The sequence below is a fragment of the Callorhinus ursinus genome, unplaced genomic scaffold, assembly GCF_003265705.2.
Source record: "Callorhinus ursinus isolate GAN/ISIS: 27379988/994484 unplaced genomic scaffold, GSC_fseal_2.0 scaffold17, whole genome shotgun sequence".
Lineage (NCBI taxonomy): Eukaryota > Metazoa > Chordata > Mammalia > Carnivora > Otariidae > Callorhinus > Callorhinus ursinus.
In genome coordinates, this window is record NW_027397079.1 from 26451723 (window position 1) to 26470388 (window position 18666).

At 49.2% G+C, this 18666-nt stretch overlaps 1 protein-coding gene across 2 annotated transcripts in view; it reads right to left on the reverse strand.

Annotated features, from left to right (window-relative positions):
- Positions 1-15943, reverse strand: part of MFHAS1 (multifunctional ROCO family signaling regulator 1) — a 99020-nt gene extending 83077 nt beyond the window's left edge. For both annotated transcript variants that reach the window (XR_003210970.2, XM_025886077.2), the window contains exon 1: positions 12796-15943. Coding sequence is in view for 1 of the 2 variants with exons in the window: in XM_025886077.2 (XP_025741862.1) it covers positions 12796-15793 (2998 nt within the window). In the remaining variant the exon portion in view is untranslated. The remainder of the gene's footprint in view (positions 1-12795) is intronic.
- Positions 15944-18666: the final 2723 nt, after the last annotated feature.

Below are 18666 nucleotides of genomic sequence, written 5' to 3' on the forward strand. Positions count from 1 at the left end.
TTCATTAATTGAAAGTTTTAACCATCAGTGAGATATTGTTTTCCATCAAATGTTAGTGCATTTTTTGAGATGATACCCAATAGTGAGGAAGTACAGTGAAATCAATCCGGTGTCCTCAGCAGGTACGAATATGAATTGTGACCCGTCATGGAAAGCGGTGGAGACATGTAGTGGACCTTAGACATTCCTTGCCTTTGACTCAATGATTCCACTTTGGGGATTACTGCCCAAATAAGAAAGAGCTTTTGTGAAGAAATACCACCGTCAGAGAATTATACATAACAACAAAAAACTCAAAACAACTTAAGAGTCCAATGGTTAAATAAAGGTAAAAATCCCCTTGATGTATTGTTATGCAAGCATTTATAATTGCTGTGTAGATAACAATAACATGAAACCATATTCATGATAGCTTACTTAGGTTAAAAAAAAAACTATTTAGGGACGCCTGGGTGGCTCAGTCAGTTAAGCGGCTGCCTTCAGCTCAGGTCATGATCCCAGAGCCCTGGGATCGAACCCTGCATCGGGCTCCCTGCTCCATGGGGAGCCTGCTTCTCCCTCACCCCTCTGCCTGCCACTTCCCTACTTGCATTCTCTTTCTCTGTCAAATAAATAAATCTTAAAAAAAAAACTATTTAAATTATTTATTCAATGGGATTGTCCCTACCTACTTGTTTTAATAAATTTAAGATTAAGGGGGAAAAAAACTGAAAAAAAAAAGAGTAACTTGTGTTAAGTAATAACATTAGACATCAGTCATGAGTAATTTTTTTCCTTTTACCCTTTAAATTTGTGTGTGTTTTAATAAAGGGGAAAAAAGCACTTTCAAAAGAGCATCGGGTATTTATGACTAGGAATCACACTGTACTTACACTCCGTCCACAAAAATAAGAGGGGTTTTATCCATAAGCTTATCAGATTTTCAAATATACGTTTAGACTTGTGCTTTCTGGAATAACTATAGTTAAGAGCTGCGGCAGCTAACATCTACTGAGCTCCTGCAATACCTCAAGCATTGTTCTAAGCAGTTTACACGTATGAACCCGAGCCTCGGGACCACCCTATGACATGGAAACTATTATGATGCCCCATCACACCGCTAACCAAGCAGGGGAATGGGGAATCCAACCCAGCCCTCCACTCAAGAGTCCCTGCATCTAACCACCCTATTATAATGCTTTTAAAATGCCACACGAGGGGCGCCTGGGTGGCTCAGTTGTTAAGCAGCTGCCTTCACCTCAGGTCATGATCCCAGGGTCCTGGGATCGAGTCCCGCATCGGGCTCCTTGCTCAGCAGGGAGCCTGCTTCTCCCTCTGCCTGCCGCTCCCCCTGCTTGTGCTCTCACTCACTCTCCCTCGCCTATGCTCTCTCTCTCTAGCAAATAAATAAATAAAATCTTTAAAAAAAAATAAAATAAAATGCCACACAAAATTCCAAGTGTTTCAACTCAAAATAGAAAGTAAATACAAACAAAATACAAAGTAAACATTTAAAATATCTTGCGCTTCCTAGGATTTCAAGGAAAATGTAACAGTATATTTTTTTTAAGTTTTTTATTTATTTATTGAGAGAGATAGAGAATGGTAGAGAGAGAGCATGAGAGGGAGGAAGGTCAGAGGGAGAAGCAGACTCCCTGCTGAGCAGGGAGCCCGATGTGGGACTCGATCCCGGGACTCCAGGATCATGACCTGAGCCGAAGGCAGTCACTTAACCAACTGAGCCACCCAGGCACCCGTAACAGTATATTTTGATCAAGTAAGAGGCAAGGAAAGACAAAGTAGAATGCTACAACTAACAACCTGAGAAACTCTGTCAGAGTGTGGGAAGTGATGTCCAAACAAATGAGATGCATGAAATATGATATTCCATTACTGCAAAATTAAAAAACAAAAAACAAAAAACATAGTATTTTCAGTCAGTGGTGTCACAAAAAAGCACAAAGATAAGACGCTGAAATTTAGTCCACAATCAAATGCTAATTGTGTCAGGGCCAAACTGGCCTCTATTGCAAGATCTGTTATGGTAAGATTTAGAGGAAGGAAAATCGATGTTCTCGGATACATTCCCAGGGATTACGGAGGCATGCAGCCATCTGGCTGTTAGAATAACCAACTCTTCTTTTCTCCCCATTCTCAGAACTGGAGAAAGTGGCCAGCCGCAGGCTCAGACCAGGATCTACAGGTCAGGTGTTCTGTCGGCCCGGCAACAACTTGATTATAAGTCTGAGCAAAACACTGGAAACTGCCCTCCCATTCTCCCAGCCATAAATCTCTTCCATGGTCTCAACACAGCACTGTCTGATGGAACAGGAACGGGCTAGGATGATGCTTCCAACTCTAGGGTATGGGCCGGCAGCAGTCCCTGGCAAACTTGTATCAGTTCCTAAGTGTAACTTGAATGAAGAAGCCTCTTCCTTCATACGATTGCTAAATGCTTCCATGCACACGCCCACCCCCAGGCATGGAACACTGAACCATCTGTATCAGCCTCCAACCCCTGACTTTTTAAATTCCATTCTAATTTGAAATACCCGCCCCACCTCCTTCATGCGGTTAACTGGAAATCACCCTTTAATGCTCAGCTGCATTGTGGTCCTTCCAGGAACCTCTCTGAGACTCCATTTCTCCCCAGCACCTGACTGGGACCCCGCTGATCTCCACGTGGGCGGGTCCCATGCATTAGCAGACCCCACAGGCCTAGCACTCAGTGCCGCAGAATGGACGTGGAGCAAAGAGGAGCGAAGAGGAGAGGTGGTACGTGCAGGAAGCAGTGGGCAGCCTAGCCCTGAGGGGCAGAGCAGGACAGTGGGTAGAAGCAGAGGGGCAGGGCTGATATCCCAGGGCACTGTCACTCTGGGGGCAGTCCCGTAACTTTCTAAAGCTCAATTTCTCCACCTGCACATGAGGACAATGATAATACCTACCCCCCAAGCTGCTGGCAGGATTAAACGAGATCCTCCATAAGAAGCACTTAGCACTGTCTCTCCCCCATGGTGGGAACGCAACAGTGTCCCTGACTCCCACAGTCTTCCCAAGCTGACACCCTCAGAAAGCCTGGCGTGATGATTAGTACAATAACAGCCTTTATGGCATGAAAAATAAAAATCTTACTGAAACAACAAAAAAGTTGCTAAGTCAAACAACAGTCCCTGGGAAAATATCATTTTTTTCTGATTTTATTATTTTCTCCCTCCAATACTTTTTTTTAAAAAACCTTCTTTTCAAAAAAAGGAAGGAAAAAAAAAAGAAAGTAAGTAAAAAAAAAGAGGCTTGTTTCATGACTACTGTAACGCAGTACTAATACAAACACTTCATTTTCAGGGTGGGAGGATCTAAGAAAATTAACTCTTCAATTCTCTCAACATTTAACATGCTGAGAACAGAAAGCCACCTCCACAAAGCTGCCTTCAACAAAGAAACCTGTAAGTAGCCGCCATATATTTTTATTATAACAGTATCCTATTTAATTTGTACCGTCTTTGGAGGCAGTGTTCATAAAAATCTTTGGTGTCAGAAATGACTGATCACTTCAATCCCTCTCAAAAGGAAGCAAATCCATAAATGGTTCTGAGAAACGTGAAGGCTCCTGAACAGAACGCACTCAGAAAAGCAGATTTGTTTTCAAAGTGTTTAGAAAGCCTCACCTACAATGCATTTTCTTCAAGATCTCTCTCCAAGATCTGCCTGAGATTTCTTGCAAATGATCCAAACTGAAAATCAACAGAAGAGAATGGCTTGGGCATCACTTTCCACCTACTTCTCTATGTCAAGCAAATTCAAAGCGGTAGCTGACTTTTCTCAGTACAATCACATTTTTTTTTTCAGGAAAAATCAAAAGCCAGGTTTTCTTTTTCAGTAATTAGTCAAACCTGCAAATGAATTTCTCCATATGTAGTCAAATTCCATATATACAAGAATCAAAAATTAAATCAACCAAAATCCCAACTCAGCTCCCTAGGCCATATATTTATTTTATTTTATTCTCCTCCAACTCCTAGTTCAGTACAGACTTCTGTATACAGCAGGCATTCAAGTGATTAATGACAGAATCCGGCTAATAAACTTATGGTACACTTGTCTGTCTAATCTGGTAATAACCTAATTTTGCTTCAATGCAAGTCCATCCCCTTGACTCTCCTGCCTATGGTCTTGCCAATCATTTCAGAGCTCTACCCAAAATTTCTGTAGAAAAACAGCACTGTGGGGCGCGCCTGGGTGGCTCAGTTGGTTAAGCACCTGCCTTCAGCTCAGTCATGTTCCCAGGATCTGGGATAGAGCCCCGCATCAGGCTTCCTGCTCAGCAGCGAGTCGGCTTCCCCCTCGCCCTCGGCCCTTCCCCCCCACTCATGCTCTCTCTCAAACAAATAAAATCTTAAGAAAAAAAAACAGCACTGCACGGAAGACGACAAGTGATTACACAATACTTATATGTGCTTCTCTTCTATGTATTCTTTACTGTCAGCCCTCCATTAAATCACAAATGCCACAGAAAAGACCAGAGGCCCATGAGTTACTTTCTATCCTCTCATCAACACCAAGTAAAAGGATTCTCTCTGCAGCCATATTAAAAAATGTTCATCGGGGTGACTGGGTGGCTCAGTCATTAGGCGTCTGCCTTCGGCTCGGGTCATGATCTCAGGGTCCTGGGATCGAGCCCCGCACTGGGCTCCCTGCTTAGCAGGAAGCCTGCTTCTCCCTCTCCCACTCCCCCTGCTTCTGTTCCCTCTCTCGGTGTGCCTCTGTTAATAAATAAATAAAATCTTTAAAATAAATAAAAAAATAAAAGATGTTCATCAACAAGGCATCTCAAGGCCCAGCGTAAAAAAAAAGCCCTACTCTTCTCAAGTCTCGCCTCAGAAGGAAAGTTGCTACAAAGAGCCTGGTGAGAGAATTTTCCAGTCCATTTGCCCCAGAAAGGAAGCCACCAGCCTCCCCTGCTCCTTGCCTCCAGAAGCACTTGACTTAAGGTGTGAGGGCCACGACAATGTGAATGCACTAAATTCCATGGAATTGTTTACTTAGGGGCGCTGGGTGGCTCAGTCAGTTAAGCATCTGCCTTCAGCTCAGGTCATGATCCCAGGGTCCTGGGATCGAGTCCCACATCGGGCTCCCCGCTCAGCGGGGAGTCTGCTTCTCCCTCTCCCTCTGCTGTTCCCCTGCTTATCCTGGGTCTACCTCTCTCTCTCTCTGGCAAATAAATAAATAAATAAAAATTTTTAAAAATAATAATAAATAAATAGATGATAAAAAGGTTAATTTCATGTTATATGGATTTTGATTAAGGAAAAAAAAAGGAGGCGGCGGTAGAGGAGGAGAAAGAAGGGGCGCGAAGCCACTCCACTCTGTCACAAGACAGAAAGACCCACACGAAACAGGAACCTCCGAAGAGCAGTCTGAACAACCCCAGCTTTCTCCTCCTTGCGCTTCTCCCAAGCGCCCTTGTGCACAGAGCTGCAAGAGTTACGGAAAGAGGCGGAACAGCCCGGGTGCCCGGGGCTGCTGTCTAGAGCAAGAAGTTCCTTCCTGAAGGGAGTGAAACAGCCTCCGGGCTCCCAGTGCCCTCTGGAAGCCACGGCCAGTGCCCCGCAGCGCCCCACGACCTCCGTCCTGCTCGTTGCCCCCCCCACTCCCACTTTCCTTCTCCGTTCGTGTTCTTTGCCTTCTGCAAATTACAAGGCTAAAGAGGAAAAAAGGTCTGCTGCCAGTTTTTCACTAATTTACTCTTTAAGAAACCAAGCACCAGAATTGTCAGCTAAGAGATTATGTTGAGAAAGGAAAAGGGAGAAAATGTTTTCAAGCTTCCAGTGCCAAAAATAAAAATAACTACGAAGCGTTCCTCCTCCCTCTCTACAAATAAGTCAGGCCTGCTGGCCCTGGTGCTTGCGAGCTGTCATCCCTCCGTTGCCCAGCGCGCACACGGGAACACGTCTGCATTCGGGACAGCCCGCGACTCTTCCAGGCTCCCGGGAACTCCAACCCGCAACCCCAACTCCGTGCAGAGCTTCCGGGAAGCAACAGCACGCGGGAGAAGGCGAACAGCTGGTACAAACCATGGAAAACCTCTTCCCTGGACCCCCACCACCACACCTGCACTCTCCCCACCTACACTCTGCCCGTCTAGGGGACAAAGTCAAGGGAGGGTTGGGGATAAGTTAGAAGGAGCAGGCTATGGAACAGTAGGGGGGGCCCAGGGGGCGGTGGCAGAGCTCACTGACTGACTCGAGGAGAGCAAATGTGAGATGGGGTGGGGAGGGCTTTCTGAACCCAGCTCCTGCACTTCATTCATCTCGACTTCCCAGGGAGCGCCTCCTTTGCCCACCCTTCCGCCATTTCTGTCCGAGCTCCAAGATGTCTGTATATAGGAAGCGGGAATAAAGGCACCAGAAAAATCACACGGGGAAATCATATACGTTTACGCTTGAAGGTAAAGAACATCATAAACAACCCAAACAAAGCACTTTGCCAAGGAATCAATTAAGAAACACTAGAATTTCTTGAGTTCTTTAAAAATAACCAATCTCTACGGAACCCCCCCGCCCCCACTTCAATCTTCTCAGCCCTGCGCCAGGCACTGTCCAGGAGTGCTGGGCCATCACAGGGAACATCGGAACTCGGAGGAAAGGATGTAACCACAGAGTCATATGGCCATACCTTACATGGGAAAGAGTCTGCGGAAAATGTCATCATACGTGTTCTGGGGCTGTCTGGCACGCCTGCCGATCACTCTGGGTTCTACGGGCTGTGCAGACCTGAGAAGCCAATCGGGGATCAGAGGGCAGCTTCTTTAATGCTAGAGCAGAACTGGGGAATGCAGGCCAAAATGGGGCCTCGTCCTCCCAAGCTACTAAAGTGAAGGTAGCCAGCCCCCAGAGGAATGTCAGCCTGACAGCCACCCAGCCACTGGTTTTGCCATCCGAGGGGCTGAACCAGGGACAGCGGAAAGCCGGCTGGGCCAGCCACCAGCAGACCCTACCCGGGGTCTAGAACCACAAAGCAACTCTCCACCCCAGGGCACAGGAGTGTAAAGATGCAGGAGCCAAGGGAGGGCAAGAGAGGAGGTCAGCACCTACCCCGGCTTTTTTTTTTTTTTTTTTTTGTAAAAAGCACCCTAATGGTTGGATGACCAGGTCCTTAATCAAAACAGGCTCCCATGGAGAGAAGCAAGTTAATGGGTGAATGGAGAAAGCAACCAGAAATGTTCACAACAATACCAGCCTGCACCCCCTCTCCTGTATTATAGAGCAGAAGCCCCACCCCCCTCTCTTCTTCAGAGACGCAGAAAACAACTTTTCCTCAACACATCTTCTCACCTAATCCCTCAAACAACATTTTAGGTGGTAAAATGAAGTAAATGATTAAGAACAGAAACAAGTGAGGTTTACTGGGGAGTAGATGAGCAGGCAGCAGAGCATGACATAAAACATCTGCTAACAAATAAGAAATACTTTCTCTGAGGATAATGCTAAACTACTTGTACAGAGATGGGCTTGAGATTCTATTCTAGAGTTTAAAGAAGAGGCACCTAATACTTAAAATAATTTAAATACTCCAAAGGCCTTTCAAGTCTTTGAATTCTATTATGCATGGTATTTCTTTCTCCCACTGCATGATTAAGGTTTTGATTTTTATATGAAACAAAGCCCGCGAGAGTTCAAAGAGGGCTGTTCACAAAATAAAAGCCAAGAGGCATCAATGTTAATAAAGCTAAACTAAAAAAGATATTTAATAACCTTTGTGAAATTAAAAACAATGACTAATTCAATCCAAACAACTAGGTCATGCTCAAATTCCAGTAACTCTAAAACTGAGCTATAATAAGGCAAGAATTCTCCTTTGCTTCAGTGGTCAAAATGAAGGGCCCATTCAAGGGAAAGACCAGTAATACAAACACAATGGAAACACCAGAGGGACATTTGCGGGGTGGAAGAGGGAAGCTGGGACACAGGACAAAGCAAGATGATCACTACTGGGCCACCTGGGAATTTGACAGAGTATGTGCATAACAAAGGAAAAAAAAGGTATGTCTCACAAAAAACCAAACAATCATTCAGCAAACATCTGAGCTCTTACAAAAGCCACAAAGCCTCAGGCGGGTCTCCTGCTCAGACGAAGCGAGTGAACAACCTAATCAAAGAGATAGTATGACATCCAGAAACACCAACAGAGCGAGGCAGAATATGCTGAATGCCTCAGAGGTACACAGTGTACAAGAAATGGAACAAGGGCAAAAGGCACTCAGGAGACAGAGAAAGGCATCGAGTCACCGAGTGAACGAAAGAGACCAAATATAACGGCGACCATATGCTAATTCTCTGTCTACTGCTTTGGGTTGCTTCCTAATTATTCCTAAAAAAACAACCTTTAATGATTTGGAGAGTAGGATATTTAATGAAAAATCACATGCAAGCCAAGTTCAACTCACTAAGACCCACTTTTTCAATTTAAAAACACACCTCCCTCATTCCATCCCTTGAATGTAATTATTGAAGGACTGGCGTCTTGCTCGGACCTATATCCAAGCTTCCACATCTGACTCAATATGCCACAACATTATCCAACCTCAGGAGTGTTCAGCTCTTCTGGTCTAGATGCCCTATTGGTAGAAAAGAACAAAAGCATAAATAAATATTCCACCAGAAGAAAGTTACTCTAGGACAAGAACATCCCAAATAAGGAGGATGCTGCCTGGCTGGCAGAAACTGGCAGGAGGTCAGTACCTGGAGAAAGCAGGCAAACACACACCTGATACTCAGGCTCTGTCTAACCTCTTCTGAGTTTCCAAAAGCATCTCTTTGTCACACAACCTTTTCAGCTTAAATCTGATAAATAGATAATCTAACAACATGAGGAGATCTTTTTTAACTAGAATTTTTTTTAAAGATTTTTATTTATTTAACTGAGAGAGAGAGAACAGGAGCAGGGGGGAGGGGCAGAGGGAGAGAGAGAAGCAGACGCCCCGCTGAGCAGGTAGCCCAAGGTGGGGCTCTCGATCCCAGGGTCCTGGGATCATGATGTGAGCCGAAGGCAGATGCTTAACCGACTGAGCCACCCAGGCACCCTCACTAGAACTGTTAAAACCAAGTGGTCACACTCCTTTGGGAAACCAAAATCAAAAAAGAGAAATCCAGCATTATATCTCTCTAGGCCAACTGCATGAGTGCAACTCAGGCCAGAAAACGCAGTGTCCTTTTTACATTGAACAGGACCAATCAGGCTCCTCACCCCCCTACCCCCCAAAACATCTTTAAAGATAGTAATGCAACTTTACATTTCTTCTGTATAAAATCAAGGGACATAGTAATTTGATAATTATTCTTATTTTAATGTCCTAAAGTTGAAAAAATTAAAAACCCACTTTTTCACCACTGAAAAAAATAAATGAATATTTTCCCCCCAGTAAACTTTATTTTAATGGGTCTCAAATTTCTCTGACAGCTTTTTGCTCAAGTCATTTTTATTAAAAAGTACCAATTTGGGGGCACCTGGGTGGCTCAGTCAGCTAAGCATCTGCCTTCAGCTCAGGTCATAATCTCAGGATCCTGGGATCAAGCCCCACATCAGATCCCTGCTCAGCAGGGAATATGCCTCTCCCTCTGCCCCTCCCCCACTGGTGCACACTCTCTCCCTCAAATAAATAAAATCTTTAAAAAAAATAGTTTGCGGGGCGCCTGGGTGGCTCAGTTGGTTAAGCAACTGCCTTCGGCTCAGGTCATGATCCTGGAGTCCCGGGATCGAGTCCCACATCGGGCTCCCTGCTTGGCAGGGAGTCTGCTTCTCCCTCTGACCCTCCCCTCTCTCATGTGCTCTCTCTCTCATTCTCTCAAATAAATAAAATCTTTAAAAAAATAAAATAAAATAAAAAAATAGTTTGTGAGGGAACTTGATGCTTTACTTTTTTTTTAAGATTTTATTTATTTTTTTGTCAGAGAGAGAGAGCACAAGCAGGGGGAGCGGCAGGCAGAGCAGGTAAAGGGCGAAGCAGGCTCTCCGCCAAGCAAGGAGCCCGATGTGGGACTCGATCCCAGGATTCTGGGATCATGACCTGAGCCGAAGGCAGACGCTTAACCTTACCGGACTGAGCCACCCAGGTGTCCCGGGAACTTGATACTTTAATTGAATGTAAAACTAAGTAACGAATTGTTTCAATGTCTCTAAAATACAAAATGACCTCTTAAAAAGGCTACCAAAAGATTCAAAGGCTTCTGCTGGCTGAAAATACATTTTAATAACCTAGGGACTCAGGGGCACCTGGGTGGCTCAGTCAGTTAAGTGTCTGCCTTTGGCTCAGGTCATGGTCCCAGGGTCCTGGGATCGAGCCCCACATCGGGCTCCCTGCTCAGCACAGGGCCTGCTTCTCCCTCTCCCTCTGCTGTTCCCCTTGCTTGTGCTCTCTCTCTCTCTCTCTGTCAAATAAATAAATATTAAAAAAATAATCACCTAGGGACTCAAACATATTTTTAAATGTATGCCCTAACTAACGGAACATTCAACATTGTAATTCTGTTCCTAAACTGCCTTCTAGTTATTTACTATTTTAGTTCTTCCAAATCTTTCAGAATTGTGATAAATACTATCAAATGATGGCTGTTACAGAAACATCTGAAAGAGGAAAATGTGTTTTTTCCCATTTTCTGTTACTTACTTTTTTTACTGCGATGTATTAACATATATCAGTTTCAGATAAATAACATAAGGATTCAATATCTGTGTACACTGCAAAATGATTGTGATGCTAAATTTAGTTAACATCTGTCACCATCCAGTTACTTCCCTGTCTTCTTAATGTCACGAATGTACCTCAATCATCTTTTTTCCACTACTCTGTGCCCTTTGCTACTTTTCAAAGAAATATAATCCTAAATGAAGCAAAAAAGATAAATTAGTTCTCTGACCATAAATAAGACAAAAATGCACAATCTCTGTTACAAAAACAACTAATGACTCATTCCTACTCGATATATAAGATAATTTGACAATTTTCAACCATTTATCTGTTTTTTACACTGAGAAAATCATCTTTTCCTTACAGCCTAGATTGCAAACCAGGTGTGCCTCCTTTGAAAGACAAACAGGCAAAACAATAGCAAGAGAATGGGCTCTCAGTGTCTATAGCATGGCACATGCTTGTTGGTGGAATTCACGACTGTTAAAAATAAAAAGTAAAGAGCTGAGGTTAGAAAAAAAAATTCCGGCCTTGTGGTTTACTCCTCAAAGTTTTTGGAATTCCCCTACACAGATCTCTACTTGTCCAATAATCTGGGTCTTTCCCTTTGTCGATAATAACAGATGTATTAATGCTCCATCTTTAGATTATGAATCAGCTGTAGGTAGCTCCTTCACTAAGTGACTCTGTGACTATGTAACTCTTAACCACTTTATTCAATCTAGTAACATAATAAAGAAGTATTTGCTTTCATGAATAAGGTACAAAGGCAAATATAAAACAAACTAGAGTCTACCAAGTCACAGACAATGACAAGACACCAGATAATCACTCACAATGGACAGCTCAATTGACTGGTAACTGAATATGGCGGCTTTTTTCAAGCTGGAGAATTAAACTCAGTCTAGATCTAGGGCAACAGGAAGATGTTACCCGTGGAAATACTGGTGTCCAGTTGCTTCCTGATACTATTATGAGCTGCATTCAGACTAGGACAAAGATCAGAGTGGCCTGCAGTCTTTCATTTCAGCACCGCTCAATGCACCCTGGGGGTGGGGACCGAGGGGAAAAACTGGCCATGATGCTATCACTGGGCCTTGTCCTCAGGTCACTTGGAATATTGTTAACCATGCCTGCACCCCCAAAATCAGAGTTCTTTAAAGAATGCTCCAGGGTGAGAAATGGACACATTCCCAACTAAAGACTTAGGATATCAATTAACCTAGCTCAGAAAATCCCAGACTACTAGTCCTGGAATTCACCCACTCAACTATAATGGTTTAAAAAAGTGAAAAAGAAAAAAGTCTGTTGCAAAACATTCCCCAAAAGAGAAAAAAGAAAAAACACACACAAAACTCTCGTCAGCTTTTTGTCCCTTCTATCTCCTACAAAATATTACCAAAAAGCTCCACTCTCTAACACTTAGCAAAAAGCAAACCTTTAGACCTCTATAAAGCATGAAATTGGCAAGAAATACCCAGGAAACTCCCCTGAGAGATTTCAGTAAACCATTCCTCCCTGCCTTCCAGTGTGCTGGGTAACTGTGATCCCAGCACTTAGTCATGCATTTCAGATTGAAATTTTTGTCCTTACTAATCCATCATTCACCCTGATTACAAAACATTCTTCTCTAGAATTTCCTAAGAAAATTGAGCAATAATGTTTACATTATGATTACACTGAATTCAAACAAAAGATGGTGACAATGACATCCCAAGCTGAGAGCACCCCTTGGAGATGTGTCTAAGATGCGCCAATAACCCAGTGCTCAGCGCGAGGCTCATGTCAGATGCGACCCATCTTCTGTTCAACCGGCTGAAATTCCTTCCATGAAAGGTAGGCTCAGCTGGAAAAGGGAAAGGAGATCCAAAATCCAAAAGTGGGACTGGAAACCACGTTTGAAGTCTAGGTCTTTTTATTAGGAGACTATGATACTGGGGACCATTTCATTTTGCTCATGTATTTACTGTCTTTTTTGCTTATCCCCCCACCTGCCTTGTATTTACCCTGGAAAACTTTCCTGGGGAACCTGTGAGGTTAAGCAAATAATCAAATAAATGAAAAACAAGTATCTTCAAAAAATGCATCTTAAACCATTGCCACAGAAGAGCCACATCCCTCTCCCCACTTACCTGGGAAAGCGTGTGGATTGGGCGACCCTCTCTTAAGGCACTTAGAACAGAGAATGTGCACGGTGTAGTGCAGTCCAGGCCATTCCTGAAGTAGGACATTCAGTTCCTCTACTAAGGGGGTTATGGCTTGCCATGCCGTCCATATATTTGGTAAGGATGCGTGGCTGGCAATGGACAGAGTGTCTGGCTGCAGGACGCCCTTGGCAGGTCTGTAACTGACCACCACGGGAACCTTCCCTCGATATGCAAAGATCTGAAGTTTCCCATCCGACCTGTGCACCACGTGGCTGTTGATCTGGACGCTGTAGCGTGCAAACAGACCAGGTGGAAAGGTAAAGGGGAAACTATATTCAATCTGCAACTGCTCAGCCACAAAAGACTGCCCGGCCAGGTTGGTCCCATTAATCCAGGCCTCTGCATGGGGCACCTCGTTCTGCACGTAGCATGGGAACTTGTACCAAGCCGTGGACCCATTCAAGGGCTTGCCCTTCGGTTTATTGAGGCAGTAACAGAGTCCCATCTTCTCCAGCAGCTCCAGCAACAGCTGCAAGTCCTGCGGGGCCTGGACGTGAGGCTTCAGCAGCAACCGAATGACATGGGCTGGCAAGAGCCCGTGAAGCAGAAAGCCCTCCACGTAATGATGGAGCTGGGTGGCCCGGAGCAGTTCCTGGCCCGGGGTGGGCGTCACCATCGCTGGGGCGCTTTCACCCTCGCCCTCGCCCTCACCGCTGGTCCCCAGGAGCAACTTGTGCAGCAGCAAGGAAGGATCCCTCTGGAAAAAGACATTGAGGATGTCGATGAGGCGGGTGAGGTTGTGGAAGACGTGCTCCTTGAGGGCGGGGCTGTCCTCAAAGTAGAGCAGCTTGCCGCTTTCATGCAGGTAAGAAAGGGCACTCTGCAGCCGGTCCTCGGTCAGACCCGCCTGCAGGCCCAGGCGGGCCGAGTCCCACCAGCTGAGCCACAGTCGCTGTGCCTGAGGCGGCTGGAAGTGCAGTTCCTCCAGCACCTGCCAGGACCGAGGCAGTACTCTGTGTAAATTGGGGAAGATCTCCCTGTGCTCTGCTACTGAGAGCAGTTTGTCCCGAAGCCGCTGTAACTGGCGAGGGTCCCTACAGCTAACAGGCAACACCGGGGAGAGGATCTGCAGCCGGTGGTTGAGCAGGTACTGAAAATGGGCCTTGCGCCGCCGAAGGTTCTTGTCTGAAACCCCATAGTAGGCTGCATGGGGGCTGGCGGAGCGCAGCTCAAAGTCCCGGGCCAGTGCCTCATCCACCACCTGGGCCAACCGGCTCAGCCCCTCTGCATCATGCTTCTCCTGCAGGGCGATCTGGCGGTGAATGTCCAGGCACTTCTCCTCCAGCTCCCGCTCCCCACACAGGTCTGCGTGCGTGCCCACGATGCACACCACGGCATGCGGCACGCGAGCCCCCACCCGATGCAAGAAGGAGCCCACGGTGGTGGGAAAGCGGGGTGGCTCATAGGTGGCCAGGTTCACCACCAGCATGTAGAGGGCTCCTGGGGAGAGGAAGAAGGGCTGGATCACCTCGTAACTCTCATCACCAGCTAAATCATACACGATGAACCGCAGTCCCCGGGAAGCATCAGCCGTCCAGCTGGTCACCTCGATGCCTTTGCTCACAGGAGGAGCGGAAGGGGGGTAGCTCTCTTCCTTGTCCCCTCCTCCTTGGTGTCCCTCCACTCTCTCCTCAGTGAGGCAGTGACGGAGCAAGGTCTTCCCCGCAGCCTTGTGGCCCATCAGGAGCAGCTTGAGGCGGGGCTGCACCGCGGGCTGGGAATGGGCCAACTCCTTCTGGTAGGCGGCAATGTAGGGGATCCCCTTCATGCAGACCTCGTAGGGGGGCTGGATCAGCGGATTGTCCTTGATCTTCCACAGGCCCACCCTGGAGAGCTGGCCAAAGTTGTCGGGCAGCACGGCGATCTGGTTCCCTTGCAGCACCAGCTCCTCCAGGCCGGTCAGCTCCACGATGGAGTCGGGCAGATAGCGGATCCGGTTGTTATCCAGCCAGAGGGTGAGCAGCCGGCCCAGGCCCGAGATAAGGGATGGCACCGATGTGAGCTGGTTGCGACTAAGGTAGAGCTCCTCCAGACCAGCCAGGGGCAGCAGCGCGGCAGGGAACTCCTCAAACAGGTTGGAGGAGAGGTTGAGCATTTTCAGTCGCTGCAGGCGGCTGAACTGGGCGGGCAGCGCCTGCAGCCCGTTGTTGTCTAGCATGAGGCTCTCGAGGCTGGCCAGCTCGCAGAAGCCACTGGGCAGGGTGCCAAGCTCGGCGCCACTCAGCCAGAGGATCTTGAGGGCGCGCAGGGCACTGATATCCTCAGGCAGGCCCCGCAGCCGGTTGCCGGACACGTCCAACTCCTCCAGGGCCGCCAGCTGCAGCAGCTGCCGGGGGAAAGCAGTGAGCCGGTTGTGGTCCACGTCGAGCGTGCGCAGGCGGAAGAGGCAGGAGAGGGAGTCGGGCAGGTGTGCCAGCCGGTTAAAGCTGACATCCAGCTCCTCCAGGTGGGCCAGGGCACCCAGCTGGGCGGGCAGGGCGGGCAGCTGGTTGTGGCTGAGGTTGAGCTTGCGCAGCTCCCGCAGGGCACTCACCACCTCCGCGCCCAGGGCGGTCAGCCGGTTGTGGCTCACGTCCAGCTCGGTGAGGTGGTGGCCCAACTCGGCCACGGCCGGGGGCAGCCGGGCGAAGCGGTTCCTGCGCAGGACCAGGACGCGCAGGCTGCCCAGCGCCGAGCCCAGCCCGTCGGGCACCTCCTCCAGGCCGTTGTTCCCCAGGTTCAGCACCTCAATGTCGCCGATGTTGGCCGGCAGCACGAGCTGGGGGGCGTCGGGGCAGTCGAGCTGCTCGGCGCCCGCCCCCGGGCAGCCCCCGGCAGCGCTGAGCGTGAGCTGGCGCAGGTTGCTCCGCAGCTTCCTGGCGCGCAGGGCGGCGTCCCGCCACAGCCTCACCGTCTTCAGGTGCCCACTGTCCTTCCCAGCCATGGCGGGGCCCCGGGCCGACACCCACACGCGGGCGCCCGCAGCTACATGCCGCGCTGCGCCCGCGCGGGCGCCAGTCTCCCGGGCCCTCTCGCTCCTGCCTTCCCACCAGCCCTCGGCGACCGGCGGCCGAGGCTCCTAGCGCAGCCAGCGGCCGGGCGCCCGCAGCTGGGGGGCGGCGGCGACGCGAGCAGCTCCGGGGGGCGCCGAGAGCGCGGCGCGGGGGGAGGCGGCGGCGGCGGCAGCCGGCGGGCAGTGCAGCTCGCATTCTCCTTGCTCCCGGGCCATGGGCGCGCCGGGGCAGCAGGGCCGCCGCCCGCCGCGCCGCGGAGGATGCCTGCTGCTCCTCCTCCCGCTCTGCCCGCCTCGCGGCGGCGCCTCGGTGCCCACTCCGGCCCCGCTACCCCCGCCGCCGCGGCCGAGCGGCCGGCAGCGTCGTCGCCTCCGTGAGCCCCTGGAGGAGGGCGGCGCGCGGCTCGGCCGCCGGCATGTTGCGGGCGCAGGGCCGGGGGCGCAGCCGGGAGGAGTGGGGGTGGGGGGCGGGCGGCGGCGGCGGCGGCGCCTCCTTGTCTCCGCTTCCCCGGGCTCGGGCGGGAGCGCGAGCGCCGCGTCCCCGGCACTGGGAGGGCGCGATCGGGAAGCGGCAGCGCCGCCCGGCGGAGCAGCCCCCACGTGACCGGCGGAGGCGCCGCGTGTTCCCGGCACCGCCCCGGGGGCGGGAGCCGCTGGCGAGCGCCGGCTGCGGGGCTGAGGGCGCCCGGGGCGGGTGCGTGCCCGGACCGTGCCCTGCGCTTGGCAGGACGCGCGCGGGGAGCCCGGCGCCGGCTAGGCAGCGGAGCTTCGGCGTTGTCCCGCTGGGGTGCGCCTGCTTCTGGCTCTTTGTTGGCCCTCCGCCTCTAAGGATTTCTTTCTCTTCCCTCTTGTGTCGGATCCGCTGGCTTCCCTTACTCATTCTTTACAGCCCTTCTCGTTCCACTGACCCTACGTCCACGCCGGAATGGAACGGGCAGAATTCAGGGGCCTGGGTTTCATTGCAGGAGCTTAGAACGAGAGTGTGACTAAACAAAAGAAGGACTAGAGCAGGCAACCATTCATTCATTTGGTAAATATTTACTGAGGCTCTATTTTGTGCCAAACCGACTGAGACAGACGTCCTCAGCTCCCCTGGGAAAGGCTTTGAGCAGGCTTCTTGCCGGCTTCGCTGTGGGGGTTGGGGCTGGGGGGCACGCAATGCCAGGGCTTTTGATGTGGGGTAGCCCATTTATCCTCACAACAACGCCCTGAAACAAATCCCATATCCCCATTGTACAGTTCTTTTGCTGTTAGTTCAAGAAAATGATGCTCAACTTTAAGCTTTATTTTTCCTCTGTGAGGACGTTTCCTTCAGATCACATCTACACTAAATAAATAATTTCTTAAGAATTTACCAGAACCTGGAAACCTATTAGGTGTCTGGATGTCGCCTCCATCACTGCTTCTAAACTGGTTAATGCTGAAGCAAATAGTTTTCAGAGACGCAAGACTAAATGTGATTGGTTAACTGCACCACCGAGCGCACTGTTGCTTTCCCTTCACGTGAGCTTGTTGTCATTCGGGGACCCATATTTGGTGCGGTTATTTCAGTAGTAATAGTTTGTCTCTTCAGAGAGAGCTGCCGGACATCTCCGTCTGGAAATCTGCCCCAGGGATGGTTATCCAGCCTTGGTCCCACACCTTGTAACTGGAGGATGCTCCTGGGGCCAGGCTGGTCCCAGAAGCTCCCACGCCACAGGTGAAATGTGGGTAGTGAACAAGGAGAGCTGAGCTGGGTCCTGAAGGAAATTCTTGGGAGATCAAATTGCTCAAGGATTCCTCCAGCCTCCCACACCCATTCACACCAGGCCCTGCAAAAGGTAGGGATGGCCCCACACGCTAGGGTTTTCCTAAAAGCAAAGGGCAAATCATCTCAGTCTGGAGTAGAGGGATTCTGATCATTCAAAATTTTCTTGCCTTCGATGTTTAATGTCATGGACCTAATCTATAAACTTTCCAAATCTTTTCATTGACCTATTTTTCTTACTCTGAAGTTGTTTTCATTTTGGGGGCTGCCATGATTATAATAACATTCCATGCAGATGGGCTTCCTCCCAGAGCGCAGACTCTGCTTGGGCACCAGTCCTTTCAGTCATTTTGGGGAATGGGAGAGCACACTTGAGGAGGCTGGGTCTTAAGCAAGGCCTTAAAGAGGTGGCTTGCTAGAGGAGAGGATTCTGGGCACTCAGGCAAGAGTCTTCTACTTAAATGTCTGTCAGTAATCCTCTAAATGGCCCTGGGGGCAGTGGTACCCCTCGCTTCCCCCCTGCTAAGCCTAGCAACTAGCTAAGCTCCAAGTAAGCTCTGGTTTCTTTCACTGTGTTTTCAACAAACTCAACTTTCCTCCTTTTTTTTTTTAAGATTTTATTTATTTATTTGACAGAGAGAGACACAGCGAGAGAGGGAACACAAGCAGGGGGAGTGGGAGAGGGAGAAGCAGGCTTCCCGCTGAGCAAGGAGCCCGATGCCGGGGCTCAATCCCAGGACCCTGGGACCATGACCTGAGCCAAAGGCAGACGCTTAAAGACTGAGCCACCCAGGCGCCCCTCCTCCAGCTTGACGGATTTTTCTCTTGACCTTGCTAACCCCCTAGCTATTGTCTCACTGCTTTACTTCTTTGCCCTGTCAAGTATCTTACATAAGTGGTCTGAAGCCAGTGGTCAGGCTCCTCTCCACTGGTTCCCTCCTTGGGCCCCATAATCTGGCTTGCATCCCCACCGCACCAACAGCATTGCTTCCTAAAGGTGAACTTACCCTTTCTCCTTCCTGACCTCCCATTGTGAAAAAAACGGTAAGCAACTCCC